This window comes from Diabrotica virgifera, chromosome 3 (assembly GCF_917563875.1).
Source record: "Diabrotica virgifera virgifera chromosome 3, PGI_DIABVI_V3a".
In the NCBI taxonomy this organism is placed as follows: domain Eukaryota; kingdom Metazoa; phylum Arthropoda; class Insecta; order Coleoptera; family Chrysomelidae; genus Diabrotica; species Diabrotica virgifera.
The window spans coordinates 86937248-86961633 of NC_065445.1; the positions used below are offsets into that span (position 1 = coordinate 86937248).

General features: G+C 33.1%; 1 protein-coding gene across 2 annotated transcripts; it reads left to right on the forward strand.

Annotated features, from left to right (window-relative positions):
* The first annotated feature begins 3034 nt into the window (after positions 1-3034).
* LOC114330514 (IQ domain-containing protein K-like) lies at positions 3035-22412 on the forward strand. 2 transcript variants are annotated; one of them, XM_050645268.1, is made up of 5 exons: positions 3035-3594; positions 3647-3744; positions 8189-8325; positions 17407-17536; positions 22158-22412. In XM_050645268.1, the coding sequence occupies exons 1-5, from the start codon at positions 3387-3389 to the stop codon at positions 22305-22307; spliced, it is 723 nt and encodes a 240-aa protein (XP_050501225.1). In that variant the 5' UTR covers positions 3035-3386; the 3' UTR covers positions 22308-22412. The 2 variants fall into 2 exon arrangements, with proteins under 2 accessions (XP_050501225.1, XP_050501227.1); XM_050645270.1 differs by lacking the exon at positions 22158-22412 and adding an exon at positions 18165-18350 and having other exon boundaries at positions 3040-3594.
* Positions 22413-24386: the final 1974 nt, after the last annotated feature.

The following is a 24386-nucleotide window of genomic DNA, read 5'->3' on the forward strand; positions in this document are numbered from 1 at the left end:
TGTGAGTTTAACAAAAATGATAGCATCTATACACAAACATACAAAATGAGAAATATTAAAAGAGCAGACTGGTATACATTCCACACTGGGATGATAACAGGAATGCTTGATTTACCGGTAAACTCTAATTACAATGAGTTTTTGGAGGTAGTTAATCAAGTAGCAGATAACTCAATTCCCTATAAAAACTGTAGAACACAGGGTAAACCTTCAAATCCGTGGTGGGATGAAGAATGTTCACTTTGGATTAAAAGCCGCAAACAGGCAATTCAAAACTTTAAACAATCTGTTTCCTTAGAGAACTATATAAACGCTAAACGTATAATCGCCCAAACTAAACGAAACCTCAGAATTAAAAAAAGAAATAAATTCATAAACTTCTGTGAATCATTAAATAAGGAATCTAACACTACCTATGTCTGGAATAAAGTTAAAAAATTCTCAAATAACAAAAATTACGGCCAGACATTTCATAACCCAGCAGATAACATTAAAACAGAAATTCTACAGAACATGTCTACAGTTTTTATTGATCCAAATTTTGAGCTTGACGATATAAACGAGCAAGTTTCCCCTTTTACAATCTGGGAACTTAACAATGCTGTAAATAATAAAAAAAATTCGGCACCAGGTATGGACGACATTCCTTACCTTATGATAAAACATCTACCACTACAAGCTAAACATTTTCTGTTGAATATCTACAATAATTGTCTAAATGGTGACAACCTTCCTGAAGATTGGAAAAACCATAATGTTATAAATATCTTAAAGCCACACAAAAATCCACTCTTGGCCAGTAGTTTCAGACCAATAGTTTTATCCTCATGTGTGCTTAAAACATTAGAAATATTAATCAAGAATCGCCTAGATTGGTCCTTAGAACATAACTGTTCATTCACCAACCATCAGACAGGTTTTAGAAAAGGAAGAGGCACTGCTGACAACTTGACCCTCCTTCATTCCACAATTGTGGAAGCCTTTGAATCCTCTCAATCGGTTTTGGCCATCTTTCTTGATATCAAAGCAGCATATGATAATGTCAATATATACAAACTTTATAGTAAACTAAAACTTCGAAATATTCCATCTGCAATAAATAATATTGTGTTCAAAATTTTACAGAACAGACTTTTATATTCAAGATCTAATGATGGTGACTTTTTGGGACCTTTCATGGCAACTAAGGGGCTACCTCAAGGTTCTCCCTTAAGTACCATTTTGTTTAATATTTATATAGCAGAATTGTTTTGTATTAGCAATAATGAAGTTAAAATATGTGGATATGCAGACGACTTGGTTTTGTATATTAAGGGATATGATATCCAAAGCATGGTAAGTAAAATAAACAAAGAATTGGAAAACACATTACACTGGCTTGCAGAACATGACTTGTCCTTATCCAAAGACAAATGTGAAGCTGTATGGTTCACAAAGGGTAGGCGAAGAGATAATCTAACAGAAATCAAAATCAACAACACAGCCATTCCTCTAAAAAATGAAGTGAAATTTCTAGGCATAATTTTTCATAAGCATCTATCATGGGACTTACATGTTGACAATATTATACTCAAGGCAAAGAAAAATATTAACATCCTACGTGCAATATGTAGAGTCTGGTGGGGAGCTGACCCACGAACACTCCTAATGGTTTTTAATGCCTTGATCAGATCTCATCTCGATTATGGTTCCTTCCTATTCAACCCAATATCACAAAAATGCAACAACAAACTCAATGCAGTATTTTTTGAGGGACTTAAGATATGTTTGGGGTGCATGAAGTCTACACCAAATTTGGCAATCTTGGCAGAGTCTGCCCAAATGGACCTAGAACATAGAAGATTATTGTTAGCCTCTAAATTTTTAAGTAAAATCATCATTATTGAGAATCATCCCATAATATTACTCCTAATTGAAATACGTAAAAGACTTATAAACAAACCTAATTTTTATACAAGGCATAATGTACCATACTTGGTTTCGGCATTAGAATATTTTTTTCCATATTTTAAAAAAATATACAAAAGCCCAAATTTTCCATGCTATGAATTAGACTATGATACACTAATGAATCCACTTCCAATTCTAAATTGTAATATCAAAAAATATGACCCGATGATTAAAGAAAAATTCCTTATGACTACTGAACAATATGGAAAAGACCATACCTTTATATATACTGATGCCTCAAAAAACAAAGAAAGGGTAGGTTTTGGGATATGCATCCCGAGTATTGAATATAATTTCTCCTCAAGACTTCCTGGAGCTCTAAGCATAAGCAAAGCAGAGAGTATAGCAATACATCAAGCGGTGGAAGTCGCAACTACAAAACATCTAAAGAAAGCTATAATATTTTCTGATTCGCTCAATGCAATAACCAATATTAAAACATGTAATATATCTGCTTCAGCAGATATAAGGGCCCTAAAAACAAAGAAACTTATATCTTCAGCCAATGAGAATGGTACCAAAATTCTCCTTTCCTGGATACCTGGACACTCTAATATATTTGGTAACACCCAGGCTGATATACTGGCAAAAATAGGAAGAGACCTGAATGTACCCATGGAAGTACAACTGAATTCCCAGGATGCCCTATCAGTCATCAGAGGAAAAATTACAAAAGAGTACCAAGAAAAATGGAAATCTTTAGTCCAGAAGAAGACTTCGCAATACAAAACAATTCAAGACTTCTTTCCTACAAAACCTTGGTATTCAAATTTTCCATATAGAAATAGAAGACACACTACCACCATCATTAGATTGCGCACAGGCCATTGTTTAACAAAACAACATCTGTATAAAATGAATATAAAAGATAATCCTTTTTGTGAATGTGGTCGTCTCGAGGATCTAAACCACATCTTTTTTGAATGCCCGATTAATGTGATTCCTAATTTTGATATATACACAAAATTTATTTCCATGAACTTCAAAACACCGCTCTCTATATACAATATTCTAAGTTCCTTAACGGAAGAATCAGTCAATGTAATTATGCGTTTTCTTGCAATTAACCAAATAAGCTTATAAACTGCAATGCGTTTTCTAGCAATTAACAAAATAAGCTTACAAATTGCAAGGCTCAACTGTTTATATGTATCCGTGTTATATTATGTTGCTATTTGTCATTTAATTTATGTTTTAATTTTTAATCATACTTAACATGACCCAATTAATCTCATTTAATTATAATCATCACACCTCATCAAAAGCTTCCTTACAAGAACATAGTCAGCGATTTTGGTATGGCTTAGAACCAGACTACGTCAAGATCGCTAATAAATCGTGCTGGTAATCGCCTTGCAGCGAAACCAAAAACAAAAAAGAAGAAGAAGAAGAAGTAAATATTTGTCAAAATATTTGACGTATTTAATAGATCGCAAATGGCTCAAAGTCAACCTCAACTACAAAGTAAAGTTAATGAGAATTCCACACCAAATATTCTGACCGAAACAACATTAGACCATGGTGACATAGAAGTTGAAATTGACGCGGAAATAGCAGCAGAGATAATGGAAGACTGGGATCAAAGTAAAGTAATGTTTGAAGAGTACAGAAAGTCTCAGAATCCTTTATGTATTACTAAAACAAGTAATATTTTTTATACTATGAGATTGCTCTTTATTTATTAAAGCTGTTGTAGATCCTGCTCTTGTAGAACTGGAAATATTGATATTTCCTCTACTTAGAGATTTTCTCTATAAACTATTACATCGAACAATACAAGAGGACTGCTGTTATGTAAGTCTTATGTTGCACGTTAGCAAATTATATTATACAGTAAGCGCCACACTAGTAGACACACGGGTACCTAATTTCTAGGCGAAGGCTAACACGGCCCGTACACGGCCCGTTCTCACGTGTGACTTTTATGTCTGTCATGTCATGTGACTGTTATGAAACTATTTAAAATCATTGTTTATCCATACAAAAATACATTAATTAATACTATTGTTACTCTGCTTTAAAAAAACTTTATTCAAACACCAAAAATATTACAATACTTTATAACTTTTACAACTTTAATATAATGAAAAATGACAACTATAAACTTCAAATATAGCATAAAAATTAAAAATGTATAAACATTTTCAATTTCAAAGTAAGTTATCAATCGAAGTAGCACAGAAAACGACAATAAATATCGTTCCCATACGACCAGATTGACAACAGGTGGAATACTTTCTTTGAATTCTTTGGTTACACCTCCTGAGATTTTCAAAATTTATAAACCAAACAGGATGCCGAGGAAATTAAGATGAGAGAATTTTAAATAATTCACAACTCATCTGCTCAGCGTGGTAAAAGTTCCAACAAGAAAGATTCCTTATTACTCCTACAAATGAGTAAATGAATTAAAAATGTATAAACATTTTCAATTTCTTTGCAACACGAAAATGCAGCAGCTGCATAATACTCTGGTTAAATCGGAGAGTGCAGGAAGAGTCTATACCGGTTTCGGAGGTCTTTTCCCCTTCATCAGTAGTTCCATATCCTCTTCTCTCCGATTTCTTCAGGTATCACACTTTGGGCCTTTCCGAATTGCAAATAAAGAAATGTCACGGATGAACTAGAGCCATCTACCGAAAAACAAAGTAAGTTATCAATCGAAGTAACACAGAAAAAATTTAAAATTCTCTCATCTTAATTTCCTCGGCATCCTGTTTGATTTATAAATTTTGAAAATCTCAGGAGGTGTAACCAAAGAAAGTATTCCACCTGTTGTCAATCTGGTGGTATGGGAACGATATTTATTTTATTGTCGTTTTCTGTGCTACTTCGATTGTTAACTTACTTTGTTTTTCGGTAGATGGCTCTAATTCATCCGTGACATTTCTTTCTTTGCAATTCGGAAAGGCCCAAAGTGTGATACCTGGAGAAATCGGAGAGAAGAGGATATGGGACTACTGATGAGGGGGAAAAGACCTCCGAAACCGGTATAGACTCTTCCTGCACTCTCCGATTTAACCAGAGTATTATGCAGCTGCTGCATTTGCGTGTTGCAAAGAAATTGAAAATGTTTGTACATATTCAATTTCGTTGCAACGCGAAAATGCAGCAGCATTATATTCCAGTTCAATCAGAGAGTTCAGAAAGAGTATATACTGGTTTCGATATAGATTCTTTTTTTTTCCCTTCAGTTGACACATATCCTCTCCTCTCTGACTGAACTAGGATACTTCGACGCGTGTCGTCCCGGATTACAACGAACGAAATGGTTGGGAATCGTAGCGACATCTGCTAAGAAACAAACTAAGTTCTCAATCTAATAATACATAAAACTACAATAAATATCATTCTACAGACCACCAGACTAAAAACAGTGGAAAACTTCTCTGTTAACAACCTCCGAGGCTTTTAAAAATCGTAAGCCATGCGGGTGCCAAGACGATCAGAAGATGAGGGAATTTTAAAATTTGTAATTCACGTCCCATCTGCTCAACGTGGTAAAGCTCCAACGAGAAGATTTCCTAAGTACTCCAAAAAGAGTAAATAAATTAAACATTAAAAATGTATATGCAAATATTTTCAATTTCGTTGCAACCCGAAAATGTAGCAGCATTATATTCTACATTGATACAACTCGTTGTTGAACCTTATTCTCCACATACCATTTTCGCAGATACACTTTTTAATAGACGAAGCAACGAAGCATTAAACCTAGGAATTTTATGCAGTAAGATGAATCGTCATGCAACTTTTTGCATTCGATTAGAGAGAGTGTCAGGCAACTTTGTGAACTAAATTCATCTAGAGCAAAAATTTTTGTGCATAAGAAAATGCATTTTAAAAGTGCATCCCGAAGAGGTGAAAATGAAAAATTTAGAGCTCGGGAAATATTGATGGAAATGAATTGAATTTTTATAATCTGGGGTTTTGGGGATCGCTGAGCACGAATTTCATATCGGCGATGGTCTCCAAGGTACCTGGTGCCCACGGTGGAACTCGTCGCCTAGAGTTTTTTGTTATAATCATTAAAAATCAGTCAATATCCATTACTCGGGGGGTTTTTGGGGTAGCCGGCCACGAATTTAATGTTGGCGATGGTCTCCAAGATACCTGGTGACCAGGGTGGAACTCGTCGCCTGGAGTTTTATGTTATAATCATTCAAAATCAGTCAATAACCATTACTCTGAGGGTTTTGGGGGTAGCTGAACAAGAATTTCATGTGGTCGATGGTCTCCAAGGTACCTGGTGCCAGGGTGGAGCTCGTCGTCTGGAGTATTATGTTATAATTATTCCAAATCATTTAAAACCATTGAGCGGGGTGTTTTGGGGGTCGCTGAGCACGGATTTCATGACGGCGATAGTCTCATGGGTACCAGGTGCCCAGAGTGGAACTCGTCGCCTGGAGTTTTATGTTATAATCATTCAAAATCAGTCAATAACCATTACTCTGAGGATTTTGGGGTCGCTGAACAAGAATTTCATGTGTTCGATGGTCTCGAAGGTACCTGGTGCCCAGGGTGGAACTCGTCGTCTGGAGTTTTATGTTATAATTGTTACAAATCATTTAAACCATTACTCGGGGAGTTTTGGGGGTCACTGAATGAATTTCATGACGGTGATGGTCTCCAAGATACCTGGTGCTTAGGGTGGAATACGTCGCCTGGAGTTTTACGATATAATCATACAAACTCAGTCAATAATCATTACTATGAAGGGTTTAGGAGTCGCTGAGCACCAATTTCATGTTGGCGATGGTCTTCAAGGTACCTGGAGCCCAGGCTGGATCTCGTCGTCTGGAATTTTATGTTATAATTATTACAAATCATTTGAAACCATTACTCGGGGAGTTTTGGGGGTCGCTGAGCACCAATTTCATATTGGCGATGGTCTTCAAGGTACCTGGAGCCCAGGGTGGAATTTGTCGTCTTGAGTTTTATGTTATAATCACTCAAAATCAGTCAATAACTATTACTCTGAAGCTTTTAGGGGTCGCTGAGCATGAATTTCATGTCGGCGATGGTCCCCAAGGTACATGGTGCCCAGGATGGAACTCGTCTTGAGTTTTATGTTATAATCGTTCAAAATCAGTTAATATCCATTACTCGGGGGTTTTGGGGGTTGCTAAGCACGAATTTCATGACGGCGATGGTCTCCGAGGAACATGGTGCCCTGGAGACTATCGCCGTCATGAAATTCGTGCTCAGCGACCCCCAAAACCCTCCGCGTAATGGTTTTAAATGTTGTAATAATTATGACATAAAACTCCAGACGACGAGTTCCACCCTGGGCACCAGGTACCTTGGAGACCATCGAACACATGAAATTCTTGTTCAGCGACCCCAAAATCCTCAGAGTAATGGTTATTGACTGATTTTGAATGATTATAACATAAAACTTCAGGCGACGAGTTCCACTCTGGGCACCAGGTGAACAGGAGACCATCGCCGTCATGAAATTCGTGCTCAGCGACCCCCAAAACACCCCCGTAGTGGTTTTAAATGATTTGAAATAATTATAACATAACATCCAGACGACGAGCTCCACCCTGGGCACCAGGTACCTTAAAGACCATCGACCACATGAAATTCTTGTTCAGCGACCCCCAAAACCCTCAGAGTAATGGTTATTGACTGATTTTGAATGATTATAACATAATACTCCAGGCGACGAGTTCCATCCTGTGCACCAGGTATCTTGGAGACCATCGCCAACATTAAATTCGTGGCCGGCGACCCAAAAACCCCCCGACTAATGGATATTGACTCATTTTTAATGATTATAACATAAAACTCTAGGCGACGAGTTCCACCGTGGGCACCAGGTACCTTGGAGACCATCGCCGATATGAAATTCGTGCTCAGCGATCCCCAAAACCCCGAGTATAAAAATTCAACTCATTTCCATCAATATTTCCCGAGTTCTAAATTTTTCATTTTCACCTCTTCGGGATGCACTTTTAAAATGCATTTTCTTATGCACAAAAATTTTTGCCCTAGATGAATTTAGTTCACAAAGTTGCCTGACATTCTCTCTAATCGAATGCAAAAAGTTGCATGACGATTCATCTTACTGCACAAAATTCCTAGGTTTTGGGCTTTTTAGTGCTTCGTTGCTTCGTCTATAAGTAAAAAACCTCTTCTTTAAGATACATAAAATGAAATGACTTACACGCTGTTCATGGTTAACACAGTAACAATGTATTTTATTCTAATTAATATCTTATTTCATTTGAAGAAACCACGGAGTAGTTTTAACGGAATAGACTATCTAAGTGAAAGTTTCTATAATGCAAATTCAAAATACCCCCACAGAAAGAATCCATGCCTGCATATTTTTGAAATGGATTGGGTAAATCTTGAATTGAAAAAACGGTAAGTATATACAGTACCTAGAGCTGGTGCCTTTTAAAAATTAAGTTAAGAAAAACTTTTTAAATTGTACGAGAAAATATAATTAATAAATGAGTAGGTATATACAGGGTGAGGCAAATAAAGGGCCTATTAGAAATATCTCGAGAACTAAAGGCAACAGAATCATGAAAATTGGAATAAAGGGGTTTTCAAGGATGATCTATTAAATGAAAATATTTTCATCTCTTTGCAACTTCCGGTTATACCGGAAGTTGCTTATAACTTCGTTTTTTTAAATGGGACACCCTATATATTTTTACATTTTTGGATTCTCTTCGATGTCTTCTTTCTTAAAATATGAGGTTTTGTAATATTATACAGAGTGTTTTAAAAGATAATTGTTTCTTTATTAATTTCGTAGCAAAATTAACACCCTGTAGAATTGTAGTAGTTTGACATCTAAAACTTTACTTACGTTCAAATGATTTTTAATATACTCTACTATTGTTAAGAATCATTAGTATAGTCTGTTCGCTAAACTCAGACGCAACTTTCTAGATGTTTTGGTCGGTAATTTTGCCAATTTTAGTAAAATTGGCAAAAAATAATTACTAAATAGTTAATAATCACTAAATAGTTAGTAATTTTGCCAATTTTTGCAAAATTGGCAAAAAAACAAAAAAATTATCGACTAAAATATCTAGCCAGTTGCGTCTGAGTTTAGCGAACCGACTATATAGCTAAATTTTTAATTTTAGTATACAGGGTTGGTCGAAACTCGGAATGAGTATTTTCTGAGTTTTCTTAAATGGAACACCCTGTATTTTCGTATTGTAATGAAATGATATTTTATGGTACTTTTTTATTTCTTAAGCATTCCCTATACCTAACTGCTTTAATTTGTGCTTAATTGTTAATCGCACCAACAATCTTAACTACGTAGGTATTTTGGTAGCTAAACCATTATTGGTAATTTTAAGGACTAGTCTGGATTAATATGTATTTATTTCTGAAAAATTATTTGGGATTGAGTATTTTCACGGCCAACCTAATAAAATTTTACGTATTTTTTGTTGCAATTAATGCTTAGCTTGAATCACCAATAACTCACAAATTAAAGCAGTTAGGTATAGGGAATGCTTAAGAAATAAAAAAGTACTATAAAACATCATTTCACTACAATACAAAAATACAGGGTGTTCCATTTAAGAAAACTCAGAAAATACTCATTCCGAGTTTCGACCAACCCTGTATACTAAAATTAAAAATTTAGCTATACTAATGATTCTTAACAATAGTAGAGTATATTAAAAATCATTTGAACGTAAGTAGAGTTTTAGATGTCAAACTACTACAATTCTACAGGGTGTGAATATTGCTACGAAATTAATAAAAAAACGTAATTATCTTTTAAAATACCCTGTATAATATTACAAAACCTCATATTTTAAGAAAGAAGACATCGAAGAGAATCCAAAAATGTAAAAATATACAGGGTGTCCCATTTAAAAAACGAAGTTATAAGCAACTTCCGGTATAACCGGAAGTTGCAAAGAGATAATATTTTCATTTAATAGATCATCCTTTAAAACCCCTTTATTCCAATTTTCATGATTCTGTTGCCTTTAGTTCTCGAGATATTTCTAATAGGCCAGTTATCTGCCTCACCCTATATATAAACATATACAGGGTGTCATGAGGAACTGTAGGGGAAGTCGGGGCAAAGTGAACCAGTTAAGATTTGTCAAAATATGACTTATACGAAAATAATAATTACGACTATTTTTTGTTCATACGATAGCAGAACCATTTGGCTACATATTCCAATATCTAAAAACTAAAAAACAGTTTTGTGTAATATGCTGTAAACATATTTCCCAAAAGTCGCAAACAGTTCACTTTGCCCCTCAGGCGAGGCAAAGTAAAACATATCAGATCAATTAAATATTTAATCAGGAAATACATTTAAACAAACTTAAAACATAAAAGATTCTATATAAACTGGATTTTTCCATATCTGAGTCTTTTAGAGCGAAGCTTTCCCATGATTTGAGATGCAGTTATTACTGAGATATCATCTACCTCTGGAAAGACGAAGATGTTCCAGTTTCCTCTGTACTGTCTTTTTTTATTTGTTTTAATTCTTTTTTTATTTTATCATTAGTTAGTTGAACTAATCTAAAATCTTCGGCAAAAACATTTTTCATTGGAACTGCAGTAAGCTGGTTTGTTTGCAAAATTTTCATCACTGAAGGTTTCCGTGTCACTGGAATCTTCGCACAAGTGGGCGTCATCAATATTATGGTCTTCATAGTCAGAAGATTCTGGAACAGCAATTTTTCGTTTTACTGCAACTTTTTTTTCTTTTTCACTATTTTTGCCTTCTCTTGTTCTTTTTCTGCCTTCAGGTCAGCAAGGTAAGGGGAAGATGTTATTACTGTTGTAGATCCTTTTTTTCTTTCGTTTCTCAGAGCAGTTTTAGGAGCTACTTTAGGGACAGGCATTATATCTCTTGGGGATATCGCTTGGCTAACATTGGCTGAGCTAGTGGTATGGAGTTCGTTAGCTACCGAAACATTTTTCAGTTGATAATGTGACGAGCTAGAGGGTTTATGGATAGGCGATACATCTCTTGATGGCACCCAGTTGTCTAAAATGTTTGAATTTTTGACAGCGCCTTGAACTTCATTAGATGTTGAACGAGTTTGTTTTATTTGTGAAGTATGTCCATAAAATTTATTAGTGGATAGTGGCGGTAGATTTTCATTTGTTCTGCTTTTCTTACTAACCGTACTGAAACTTCCAGCCCAAACATGATCATTTTTGGAAGCATTACAGCGGTCGGCAACATCTGCAGTATCATGAGTGATATTTTCTACACCATCATTGTCATTATTTTGAGTTAAAAGAGGACGGTCAGTAACCTCTGCAGCCGCAAATGTCATATCTGTCAAATTCCCGTTTTTTTAAAACCGGATAAAGCATTTTCAAGTGTTGCAGCTCTCATATATGCTTGACCAAATATTTCGCTCACATCATGTATCGTCACGACTTTACCAGGATTATTTCTTAGCCAATTCTGAACACCCTGGCTATAATATGAATTCAACGGAACCATAAACGAAACATCAAGAGGCTGCAAACGATGAGACGTGTGTGGGGGAATTGTAATAATGTGAACGTTACTTTTTCTTGCCATTAAAATCAAATCTAAATTTTAACATGTGTTGAATGACCGTCACAAATAAGTAACACTGGGTCTTCTTCTGTTGGCTTAGCATATTTTATAAAATGTGTGAACCATGTTGGTGCAAAAATATCACTTTGCATCCAACCTGAAGGATGAGGAACTACTATACTTTCAGGTGGTGGACTCCTTGAGAAGTTGGGATTATTTTTTACACGAGGGAATATCAGCAGAGGTGGTATATATTGACCTGTTTCATTAAAACAAATTTCTGCAGTGATGAGTATACCTCACTTTGCAGATGAGAGGCTACCGACCTGTTTTTTTCCTTTAAGAGATAACACTTTGGATTGTCTATTTGGAACTGTACTAATTCCGGTTTCCTCACAGCTATAAATTCCACTGGGAGAAAATTTGTAAGTGTTCATAAGATGTTTTAAAAGATCAAAAAACTTTTTGACATTTACTTTATTAAATGCAGACGCTCGGGCTGCAGATGTTGCCTCCGGTGTTCGAAGAGATAAGTTATGGTGTCTTTGCATAAATTTGGAAACTCAGTCTCTCAAGGTGCCTAAAATTCTGAATCGTTAAACCAAACAAATGTCGTTCCATGTTAAGTACATGCCCATTTAATTCGTTTTCCTGTTCTGGCGTAAATACTGTTCTAAATCTACCAGCCCTTTCTTTGCTGCCAGGTCAGATGTTCTATCTAGTTTCAGTCTTCGGAATAACGTTGCTGGTGGCACATTAAACTGTGTAGCAGCTGCTTTACATTTTAATGTTCCCTCTCGAACAGCATCAATAGCATTTTTCATCGATTCCTCTGACCAAGACTGTTGATTGCTTTTACGAACATACGTTCTAACCATTTTACCTTAAAGAGAAAATTCCCAACATTAAAAGTGTACTCACTCCAGCAAACAACTAATTTATAATATATCTATAGTAGTTTTTTTATCCGGTTTAATTTTAGGCGATACAAGAATTAGTAAAATAATCTCGGATAATTATTAAACCAAGATTTACAAATCCCGACTAAATATAGTTTCTAACCTTCTACAAATCTACCTACTACAAAACAATAGTGGGGGCAAAGTGAATCTAGGATCACTTTGCCCCTTGTGAAAAACTTCACTGTACCCCACACTGGTACTTTTTTGACATTTGATGTTAATGTGAAACTGTCATTACATATCATCTTCGTTTTCTTGCAAAACTATCTCTAATTAGATGCCTAACATAATAGATTAACAACGTTTGAATGTAATAATAACCAGTTGAGTTATACATTAGATTACACACTTACCAGAATTTTACCACGATAAAATAAAAATTTCATCCACAACTTAGCAGCTTTCGTCAAACGTGTTCTCGTCGTAAGCACACTGTTACCAAAGAATACATATCTCTCACAAGAACCGACACGGACGGCGATTCTTTTGTTGTTAGCATGTACTTAATTTTAGTATCGAGTTGGCAAGTGTACACGCGAGTACACTGAGAAAAGTACTCAAAGTGAGACATTTGACCTAGACTGTCTGTCCGTCCGACCGGAAATGTAACTCCTCCGTCACTATACCAGGTAGAATCACAAATAAGGTGTCGAATGAAAGCTCATAATCCATGGATGGTACTAAAGGTGGGAAATTTGACCTAGGACTTCCCGTTTTAGAAATGCGACCGGAAGTACTCTTTTAAAGTCACCGCAATAGCACAAGTGATATCCGTCCGACCGCGATTACAACTCCTCAGTTACTAATACAGATAGAATGACAAATGAGGTGTCGAATGAAAGCTTATAACCCATGGATGGTATTAAAGATGAGAAATTTGACATCGGACTTCGGTTTTAGAGTTACAACCGTAGGTACTGCTTTAAAGTCACTCAAAATATGATATGAATGTAAAACAAGATGACAAAATTAGTAAAATCGTAGATCAATCGACGCAAAGTTACACGAAGAGTTCCAATATCGACTTCCAGTTCTACTTTCGATTACTTTGGGTGAAAACCTAGGACCAATTACTTGTTTGTCGAGGTATTTCCTAATTCATTATATTCGTTATTTCGTAAAATAATCGAAAAATAACAGCCGTTGTAACCGTCACGGAATCCAATTCTTTTTGGATGACAAATGTTCGTGATCAACAACAAGAAACTGTATGTTAAAATCGAATGTCAATATTTTCAATTTTTATTGTCTTGGAAACCAGCCAAAAGTAGGTACATTCTTTAAAGTCGAATATCGGGGTAAATAAATAAAAAACCAATAAGTATTGTACTATTTTATTTCTATAAATATAAAGATGTAATAACTGAAAAAATATATATAGTATACAATAAAAAATAAAAAGGAATCGAGAAAAGAGAAAAAGTGATTTTTTAAATTAATATATTGTTACTATGGAACGCTTAGATTAATTTTGAACATCTTCAACAACAAAATACTTGAAGAGATATTTTTGTTGTTATTAGCCAATTAAACCAGATATCGAAACTGAGTCAGATCCTCCCTATCCAATTTTCTTACAATGGATTAGGGTTGGATAGGGAGGATCTGACTCAGTTTCGATATCTGGTTTAATTGGCTAATAACAACAAAAATATCTGTCATACTTATGTATACACTCAACAGACAAGGTCAAACATTATGTATCCTTATTGTAACTGAGCACTAGTGCCCCTATTTCGGTAAGAATTGCTTTTTCTATCTTTAAGTATATTTGTAAAGAATGTTCTTCTTTGTAGCAAGTCCTGAAGAAGCCTAAAATCAATAGGCGAAAGCTTGACAATAATAAAAGGCACTCACTTTGAAGCACCAGTCTTTCATTGCTTCCTCAGTATCAGGGTTCTTCCCAGCTGTTATCTCAGTACTTTATACTATATATATATATATATATATATATATATATATATATATATATATATTGGTGTATTATCTGCTTGGATCTTCCATAAATAATAAACAAAAAATAACTTTTTATTAATTTCACGCCTTAAATCAATTATGTATCAAATACACAATCAATATTATTTAATAAACAACTCAATCTGTGACTAGACAATCAACATACAAACCCCATTCAAAGCAAATATTCCTGAAGTCGTGTCAAATATTTCATAGCGTTGTTTGTCACTTCTTGTCACTACATTCTGTTCGACTGAGTGCGTTGTATGACAAAGATAGCGAACGTACGATTTGGAAAATATCACGGACAATGTTAAAACAAGACAAGCCTGCATTTTATGTATCGATGAAATGTCCCTAAAGTCTAACGTATTTTATGGATATATGGAAACATTTTGATCATTATGGTCAGAAGCTTATATTCCATATGAAAGCATATTCCATAATGAAAGCTTTTTTTTGTTGGAACGCAAGTATAATCAAGAGAATGTAAACCTATTATGAAGAGTGTATTGTCAATTATCAAGCATTAACTTGAATGTTGAAACAATTTCAAGTAATATTGGATCAAACTTTTTGAATTAGCAAAATTATATAATGTTACTCCTGAAAATCCTGAATTTCAAGTCTTCTTCTTTAAGTGCCATCTCCGCGGCGGAGGTCGGAAATCATCATAGCTATTCGTATTTTAGAGATGGCTGCCCTGACAAGTTCATTTGATGTACATCCGTACCACTCTCTCAGGTTGCGCAGCCACGATATTCTGCGTCTCCCTATGCTTTTCTTTCCTTGAATCTTTCCCTGCATAATCAATTGGAGCAAGCTGTATCTCTCTCCACGTGTAATATGTCCGAGATATTCCAATTTTCTTGTTTTGATGGTATTTAGGATTTCCATTTCTTTATTCATCTTTCTCAGAACCTCTTTGTTTGTAACGTGTTCTGTCCACGATATTTTCAGAATTCTTCTGTATACCCGCAGCTCGAATGATTCTAGTTTTTTCGTTGATGCAGCATTCAAGGTCCAAGCTTCCATTCCATAAAACAGAGTCGAGAAAACGTAGCACCTAGCCAACCTAACTCTTAGCTCCAACTTCAAATCTCTGGTGCAGAGCACTTTTCTCATTTTGTTAAAATTTGCTCTAGCCTTTTCTATTCTGATTTTGATTTCCTGTAAGTAATCTCCTGTGGAGTTGATCATTGTTCCAAGGTATGCATATTGATCGACTCGTTCGATATTGGATCCGTTTATGATGAGATTTTCGTTATTTCTTTGAGTTTTCGATATCCTCATAAACTTTGTCTTCTTGACATTCATTGTTAGCCCATATTCTTGTCCAAACTCTGCTATTCTGGTCACCAGCCTCTGAAGATCCCCAATATTTTCAGCTAAGATGACAGTGTCATCCGCATATCTAATGTTGTTAATGGGAACTCCATTTACCTTTATTCCAGCTGTTTCTCCCTCAAGAGCTTTTTTCAAGATCTCTTCCGAGTAGGCATTAAAAAGAACCGGCGACAACACGCATCCGTGTCAGTCATAAATTTCAAGTAGTCAGTCATAAATTGTTTTATATATTTGACCTAAGTTATTGTTTTATACAAACTACAGAAACAATTTAATGAAACATAGTTTATTAAATTTAATTTAGGTTTGCTGATAAAAGTACTTTATGGAAGTTTTTGTGAGTATTGGATTCTCAACTTTTTAAACACATCACGTGGCTTGTGGAATGAACACATATAAAATATGACTTTAAAAGTGCTCTTCCTGCAGATGTATTTGGTAGAGTAGAGGTCAAAGAAAGGTTAGAGAATTTGTATGATATTTTAGATTCAAATTCTTTGTGAACTCCCAATAAATACAAAATTAATTTTTTATACGATAGTTTATAGTTCATGAAAAAGCTTAAAATAATTAATTCACATAATCAAGATATCTCAAAAAGAATTAAATTGCATAAATGTTGGAAAATAACAATTAATAGTTGTAGGCTATTAACAATTACCTAATAGTTGTGGGACATGTTGGCAAAACTGGTCTTTATTTATTTAAAAACTAGATGCATAAATAAATACTGTTTAGAAAACTTTTTGGCAGTATCAGGCAGCAGGTTGGTAATTGTGTAACCCAACACCATTAAATTTTCAAGGGCTTTGTACTGGTAAACATATTTACATTCAGGAAGTATGAATTGCATGAATGACTTAAATCAAGTTTTACTGGATGTTAAATAAAATGTTTGATAGACAAAATCAACCAAAACCCATTTCAGACACCAGCTACAGGAGAGAAAATATTCCCACAGAAAATGCTTTTACTTATGTTTGTGGATATCTTAAAAATCACTTAATGGGCATAGTAACTGTGACAGTTGTGAAAATTACCGGACACAGTGTGAATCTTTAGATGTGAATTCTTTGTTAATATATAAAACTTACAACCCCACAAAAATGATTCATGTAGCATTACAGTATCCTCCTGATTTTTTTATTAAATAAAACAAATAAAGTAAAAACTAAACTTAAAACCTAGAAAATAAGTCTATACAAAATATTATGAGCTACAAACTGATACAAAAACAAAATACTAACGCCAAGCCAAGCCAAACAACTGTGACAACAAACACTATGGTAACACTATATTATATAACACTCCGGTAATACTATATTATTAATCTATGGACAACAAACGCCGATCCTGTACAAGACAAATGTCACCAAAATTATTTGCTATTCATACAAATTGAGAAATGGCCGATCTGGCACATGCGCATAAAAATTTAGTTCATAGATAATCCGTTTGTGTCGGTTCTTGGGAGATATGTATTCTTTGCTGTTACCAACTTAAATATAATAAATTTATGTTTGAAACTGTTTACTGGCGCGAATAATTTAAAATTTAAAAAGATAGTTCACTTTGCCCCAAATTCCCCTACATTATATTTTTATTTTCATATTCATTTAAGTGTGTTTTTAAATATTTCACTTGATTAAAAAATTTTAGTCCTAGACCTTTTTATCCTCTATCTTATTTAATGACACGTGAAACTGCAGTACGATATATACAGGCTTATTTACGAGGATTTTGGGTTAGAAAAAGACCAGAGCTTAATGAAATACGTACGTTCTGGAAGGTAAGTAATAATTTTCACTTTCTATTTTTCCATATTAACTAAACACTTCTTATAATGTATAAGATATAAGAGAGTAATGGGCAGACGGATATATGAAGAAACATAATAGGTATGTTCGAAAATCAGTTTGGATTTAAAACAAAAACAAAAACAATCGTTATCAGTAAGAGGAGCAAAGTCATTACAAGGATTGTGATAAAAAATGAAGATATTGAGCAAGTGGAGAAAATGAAATACTTAAGAGTCTGGATTACGGAAGATCTAAATCCGAAATAAAAAACTCGATCAAGAATACAGCAATCAAGAGCAGCCTTTTTGAATATGAACAAATTTCTGAGTAACCAAAGACTTAATCTGCAAATCCGATATCTGATGGTAAAATGTTATATCCATTCTATTCTTCTTTATGGTGTCGAAGACTGGACTGTTAATGTTGACTTGATGAGAAAGCTGGAAGTTTTTAAGATGTGGCTTTTTAGGAGAATTTTGAAAATACCATGAACCGATTATATTACGAACGAAATGGTATTACAGAATGGAAAGAGAGAGAATTTTGACAGTTATTAAAAGACGAAAGACAGCGCGGGGTACATACTTAAAAATGATAAGAATCTACCTCTTGTTACAGCTGATTATGAAGGATAAAATCGAAGGAAAAGGGGTCCTGGTAGACGACAAATATCCTGCCTAAAAAACATTCACGACTGGACCGGGTTGAGGACACAGACACTTTTAAGAAAAGCAGATTTGTAATGGTTATAGCCAACGTTCATTAGTGGAGTCAACACTAGAAGAAGAAGAAAGGCAGATAAACAACTAATGCAATCTATATTTTAAAAGGCAGCTGATAGAATTAGGTTACTATTCTCTTTCTCATGATCATCTTTCAGTGCGTCACAGTTTTTCGATTTCTTTCTAACGCATTAAATTGTATGTGACAGAAAAAAGGCACGTCCGTGATTACAGACATTTACAACATTTATTCTAGTTATTCTAGTTGTCGATAGATGGCGCCATAATAAAAAAATATTTTTTAATTAGATAATAATATTACAAATATAATCTGTATAATTTATAAGACTATACAAATCAAAGAAAATACCATTTTATAAATGCAAGAAACACATTTGATTTGTTTTTATTCCAAATTGAAAATAAAATGTGACAACTGTCAGATTTAACTAAAATGTCATGTTAGGATGTTAGAATAAATGTCATAAATGTGTATTATCACGGACTTACCCTTTTTCCTATCATTTGTTACGCACTGAAAAATGCTCATTAAAAGGACAATACTTATATAATTTTCATTGGTACCTAGTGGAGCAAATAACGGAGATTTTAAGGTTAGCTCGGGAAAATAAGGTTTTTCTAGAGACTGTGTCAAATCCAGGCATCTGAAACTTTTTTTAGTTACTGTATGTAGTATAGACATAGACCTATATTAGTCCATGTGGTGAGACCGCTCCCGTCTGAAAAAATTTCTGATTCGGTTTCTTTGTGGATTCCTATTAAAAAATGTCCTCTTTAAACAAATATGAAGGGTGCCAGGCGGAATTTTTGGGCAGAAATTGTTTAAACAAATACAAAAGATCACGTTTTTTTTGCTCTGGAGCATATACAGGGTGATTGATTAGTAGGGTAAAGCTCAATAGCTCCGCTATAGTAATAGATAGCAATAAAAGTTAATAACAAAAATTTCAGCCACCTTTGAGCACCATTACAAAATTAGTTAGAATGTTGCAGGGTGTTCGATAACACAGTGGCAGACCTAACTTATATTTTTTTAAATGGAACGCCCTATATTTTATTTTATATTCGAAATCCTGTTAACTTCTCCATCACAAAAATATAAAGGTTTGTAATGTTATACAGGGTATTTACAAAGTTATAACCAATTTTGTATGAAAATCGTAACAAGTTCAACTCCCTGTATAAATAAAAATAAGCACAACAGCAATGGTTTATTATTGCCATATTTTTTTATTTATTGTCAAAATTTTTAAGAACTATTGATATTGCTAATTTTCTTTATATCAAATACAGGGTGAGTCAAAACGCAAGTACATTATTTTCTCAGTAATGTTAAATGGAACACCCTGTATTTTATATCATTATTGAAAAGTAACATTAACGTACTTTAATTTTTATATAACATTCCCTATTCCCAAAATTATTAGTTTTCGAAATATTTTCATTTTTCAGAGCAAATTATTTTAGGTGTATAATTTATCTAAATTTTAAGTAAGCCATGACTGAATTGACAATTGAAGATTACCGATTATCAATCCGGTAATCAATGTAACACTGTAGCAAAGAAAGAAATAAAAATAATTTATTAGTAATACATTTTACAAACAAAAACACAACCACTACACTACATGCAACATTTTTGAAACAATTAAAAACTATCTTTTTATGTAAATGCAACAAATAAACAAAGAAAATTAGTAATATGTTTTACAAAAAACACACAAACACAAAATACAATATTTTGTGAAGACAATTAAACACTACATTTTTATGTAAATGTAACAATATAACAAATAAAGAACGAAACATAATTTATCAGTAATATATTTTGCAAAAAAACATGTTTGAAAAAATTAGAAGCTACTTTTAATAAAATATTTTTAATATTTAATTACATAAGGTGTTCAAAATTATCTCCTAACACATTTATGTACGCCTAAAAACGATCATTGAATGAGCTACTTACTCTACGGAGCATCTGTAAATTAACACATCGAAATACATTTTGTATTCTGTTTTTTATCTCATCCCTTGTTGTTGGAGGTATTTTATAAACTTCATTATTAACCCCAAAAAAATCCGTTCAGTTTATTAAATTCTGGTGATCTGGGTGGCCACGCTACTGGTCCATTGAAAAATGAAAATAACTCGAAAACTAATAAATTTAGACATAGGGAATGTTATCTAAAAATTAAAGTACGATAATGCTACTTTTCAATAGTGATATAAAATACAGGGTGTTCCATTTAAAATTACTGAGAAAATAATGTATTTGCGTTTTGACTCACCCTGTATTTGATATAAAGAAAATTAGCAATATCGACCATTTTTGAAAATTTTGACAATACGTCAAAAATATGGCATTAATAAACCATTGTTGTTTTGCTTATTTTTATTTATACAGGGAGTTGAACTTGTTACGATTTTCATATAAAATTGGTTATAACTTTGTAAATACCCTGCATAACATAACAAACCTTTATATTTTTGTGATGGAGAAGTTAATAGGATTTCGAATTTAAAATAAAATATAGGGTGTTCCATTTAAAAAAACATAAATTTGGTCTGCCACTGTGTTATCGAACACCCTGTAACATTCTAACTAATTTTGTAATGTGAAGCTCAAAGGTGGCTAAAATTTTTGTTATTAACTTTTATTGCTATCTATTACTATAGCGGAGCTATTGAGCTTTACCCTACTAATCAATCACCTTGTATTTTTAGATTTTTTGGGCCATTCTAAACAAGAAAGGTATCTTGTAATATTTCTTAAAAATTGATAGTTTTCGAGTTATAGACGATTTAAAATCTGAAAAATGCGAAAATACGTATTTTCGAGGATTAAAATCCATTATTTAAATTAGTATTTTTGAGGTTGCCAGATACTTAAATTGAAGATTAAACATTCAGCTTCAAGATTCTGAAGAGTGATTGCGTTTAACCTTAATTTAAACCGTTGTTTTTTAATTGTTAAATATGCGTGTTTATCCGATTTTTTTGCCAGTGCGGCGCGTTCTATTTCAAAAATCTCCTATTTTCCTACGAAAAATACTGTTAACTTTTGAAAAAAATGTCAAGAAACTTATTTTATTTAGAATGTCCCAAAGAATCTAGAAAAAATATTTTTGGGAGGAAAATAGGAGATTTTTGAAATAGAGCGCGCCGCACCGGCAAAAAAATCGGATGGACATGCATATTTACCAATTAAAAAACAACGGTTTAAATTAAGGTTAGACGCAATCGCTCTTCAGAATCTTGACGCTGAATGTTTAATCTTCAATTTAAGTATCTGGCAACCTCAAAAATACTAATTTAAATATGAGTTTTTAGACCTCGATAATGCGTATTTTCGCCTTTTTCAGATTTTAAATCGCCTATAACTCGAAAACTATCAATTTTTGAGAAAATTTACAAGATGCCTTTCTTGTTTAAAATGACCCACAAAATTTAAAAATATATGTTTCAGAACAAAAAAACGTGATCTTTTATATTTGTTTAAAAAAATTGTTTAAACAATTTCTGCCCAAAAATTCGGCCCGGCACCCTTCAGATTTCTTTAAATGGGACATTTTTGAATAGGAATCCACAAAGAAACCGAATCAGAAATTTTTTCAGACGGGAGCGGTCTCACCACATAGACTATATAAAGAAATCCTATGTTTTCTGCAGATATTTTGACGTCTTTTTAAATTATTAACAATTTAAATGCAATTTTCCACTTCATTAAAAACACAAAAAAGATTTTAAACACTTTATTAGTGTATTATAATAATTATATGATTTTTATCGGTTTTTTTCGGCCACTAATAAAATAATAGGGTTTACCCCTTTTTACAGTTTTAATAAAATAATAATTGTTTAATTACAGACAATACATTTTAAAAGAGGTATTTCAGTACCAGTTTATAACGAAACTTTGCTGGATAAAAAGCATGATGAGACACCTAGAAATAAAGTAAATAACAAGAAACGTGCATCAAAAGGAAACATTAACATTAAAAACACCCCCACTGTGTAGTACCATATGAAGATATTGGTACTCTAATATGTTAGGTTTTATATTTTATTATTGGTATATTGTTATTAATTTTTGTACATATTCGTTTTAAAAAAATTTCTTTCATTTTTGTTTATTAATGTTGTTCTGAAGCTATTTCCTTGTGGCATTTTTATAATTACGTATTTTTTATGGGAAATAAGCCACAATTTTACTAAAAAATGAATTTATTAACGTTTCGAAGCCCAAATCGGGTTTCGTTGTCAAAATACAAAATACTATTAAAATAAACAAACATGTTGCTAAGTAAAAAAATTCTTCTAATAATTTATTTAATCTGACTCATTTATATTGGCAATTCAGACGTATATTATACATTTTAAAGTAGAAGACTTTAAAATGATATCGCCAATATTTATGAGTTGCGTTCCTGGGACGACTTTACTAAAAGATAGTTCATTCGATTACATGAAATCAATCGGTTTTGGTTTTTTCCTGGTTTTCCCTCGTGATTTACTATGGAATCTCTAACGCGAGAATTTTACTGTCATCGTTGCATTTGGTTGTCTTTTTAAAGACAGATCACATGCTATGATTTTTTGCGACGGATATTCTTGAGTTGGGATTGATTTCATGTAATCGAATGAACTATCTTTTAGTAAAGTCGTCCCAGGAACGCAACTCATAAATATTGGCGATATCATTTTAAAGTCTTCTACTTTAAAATGTATAATATACGTCTGAATTGCCAATATAAATGAGTCAGATTAAATAAATTATTAGAAGAATTTTTTTACTTAGCAACATGTTTGTTTATTTTAATAGTATTTTGTATTTTGACAACGAAACCCGAGTTGGGCTTCGAAACGTTAATAAATTAATTTTTTAGTAAAATTGTGGCTTATTTCCCATAAAAAATACGTAATTTTTGTTTATTTTTCAATGTGTAGAAGTATAGAAAACAATCGAATATAACGGCATTTAACCTAGTGAAAATAAATGCTCCTTAAAGCTTTGGGATAATGTAGAATTGATCACCGATTGTACATGAAATATTTATCTACTTTTATACAATTTAGAAATAAAGAAATACTCAACAATCACTGTAAAAATCTAGAATAGCGCTTTTAATTTTGAGAGATACCTATACCACGTATATCTAACTTCTCACGACATGATCCAGATACCGCAATTTTCTTTCGATCACCCTATATATTGTACAGGGCGATTTATTAAGAATGTCCAATCTCTTAGTTGTAGATTCTAGAGCTCAATATATTACTGTTTAACTCAAATCACCTAAATAAAATGTTGCTCATTGCTGAGTTATAGGGTGTTTATTTAAAAATTATTTGCACCCAGTATTTTAAAACTATTTGATGTATCCTTATCATACTTGGTAGAAAGTGTAGGTGCTGTACACCTGTAATATATTTTAGCCCTAATTTGAGGGTGAATATTACAAACTATAAATTACTAAAATAAAACACATCTTTCTACAAAGAAGGCTCATTTAATACTCATTTGGCGAATGTACTTTTTACAATAATAAGAAATGTGTTACTCTGATAACAGTTGTTAGGTTTTACAGAGTGGTCTACTAAAACTATCTTTACAATATCCAACATCTCCCCCTTAAAAAAAATTTTTTTACTAGTAAAACAAATATAAGTATTTACAAAATAATAAAAAAGAAATTACTCATACGTTAAACGATCTATGGGTTTGACCACTCTTTTAGGCCGTTCAGTACTTTCTTTACTTAAATTCTCTTTATTTACAATATTTACATCAGTATCTACCATAGGAGAAACTTCATTTGAACCACTCAGTAGTGAAGATTCCACTATATGAAATTTTTTAATTTGGTTCAAATGACGTTTCCAGTTAACATCATTTAGTTCAGGAATTTTAACAATATAAATATGTTACTTTTCCGATTTCCCTTAAAACTACGGCTTTTATATATACTCAACCGTATTTTTTTACGATAGTCGCGCACAGTCACTTGTTCACCAGGCTGAAACACTAAAGATCTCTTACCGCTAGAATACATTTTTTGTTTATTTTGTATTGTAGTTACATGATTTCTTAAATTTT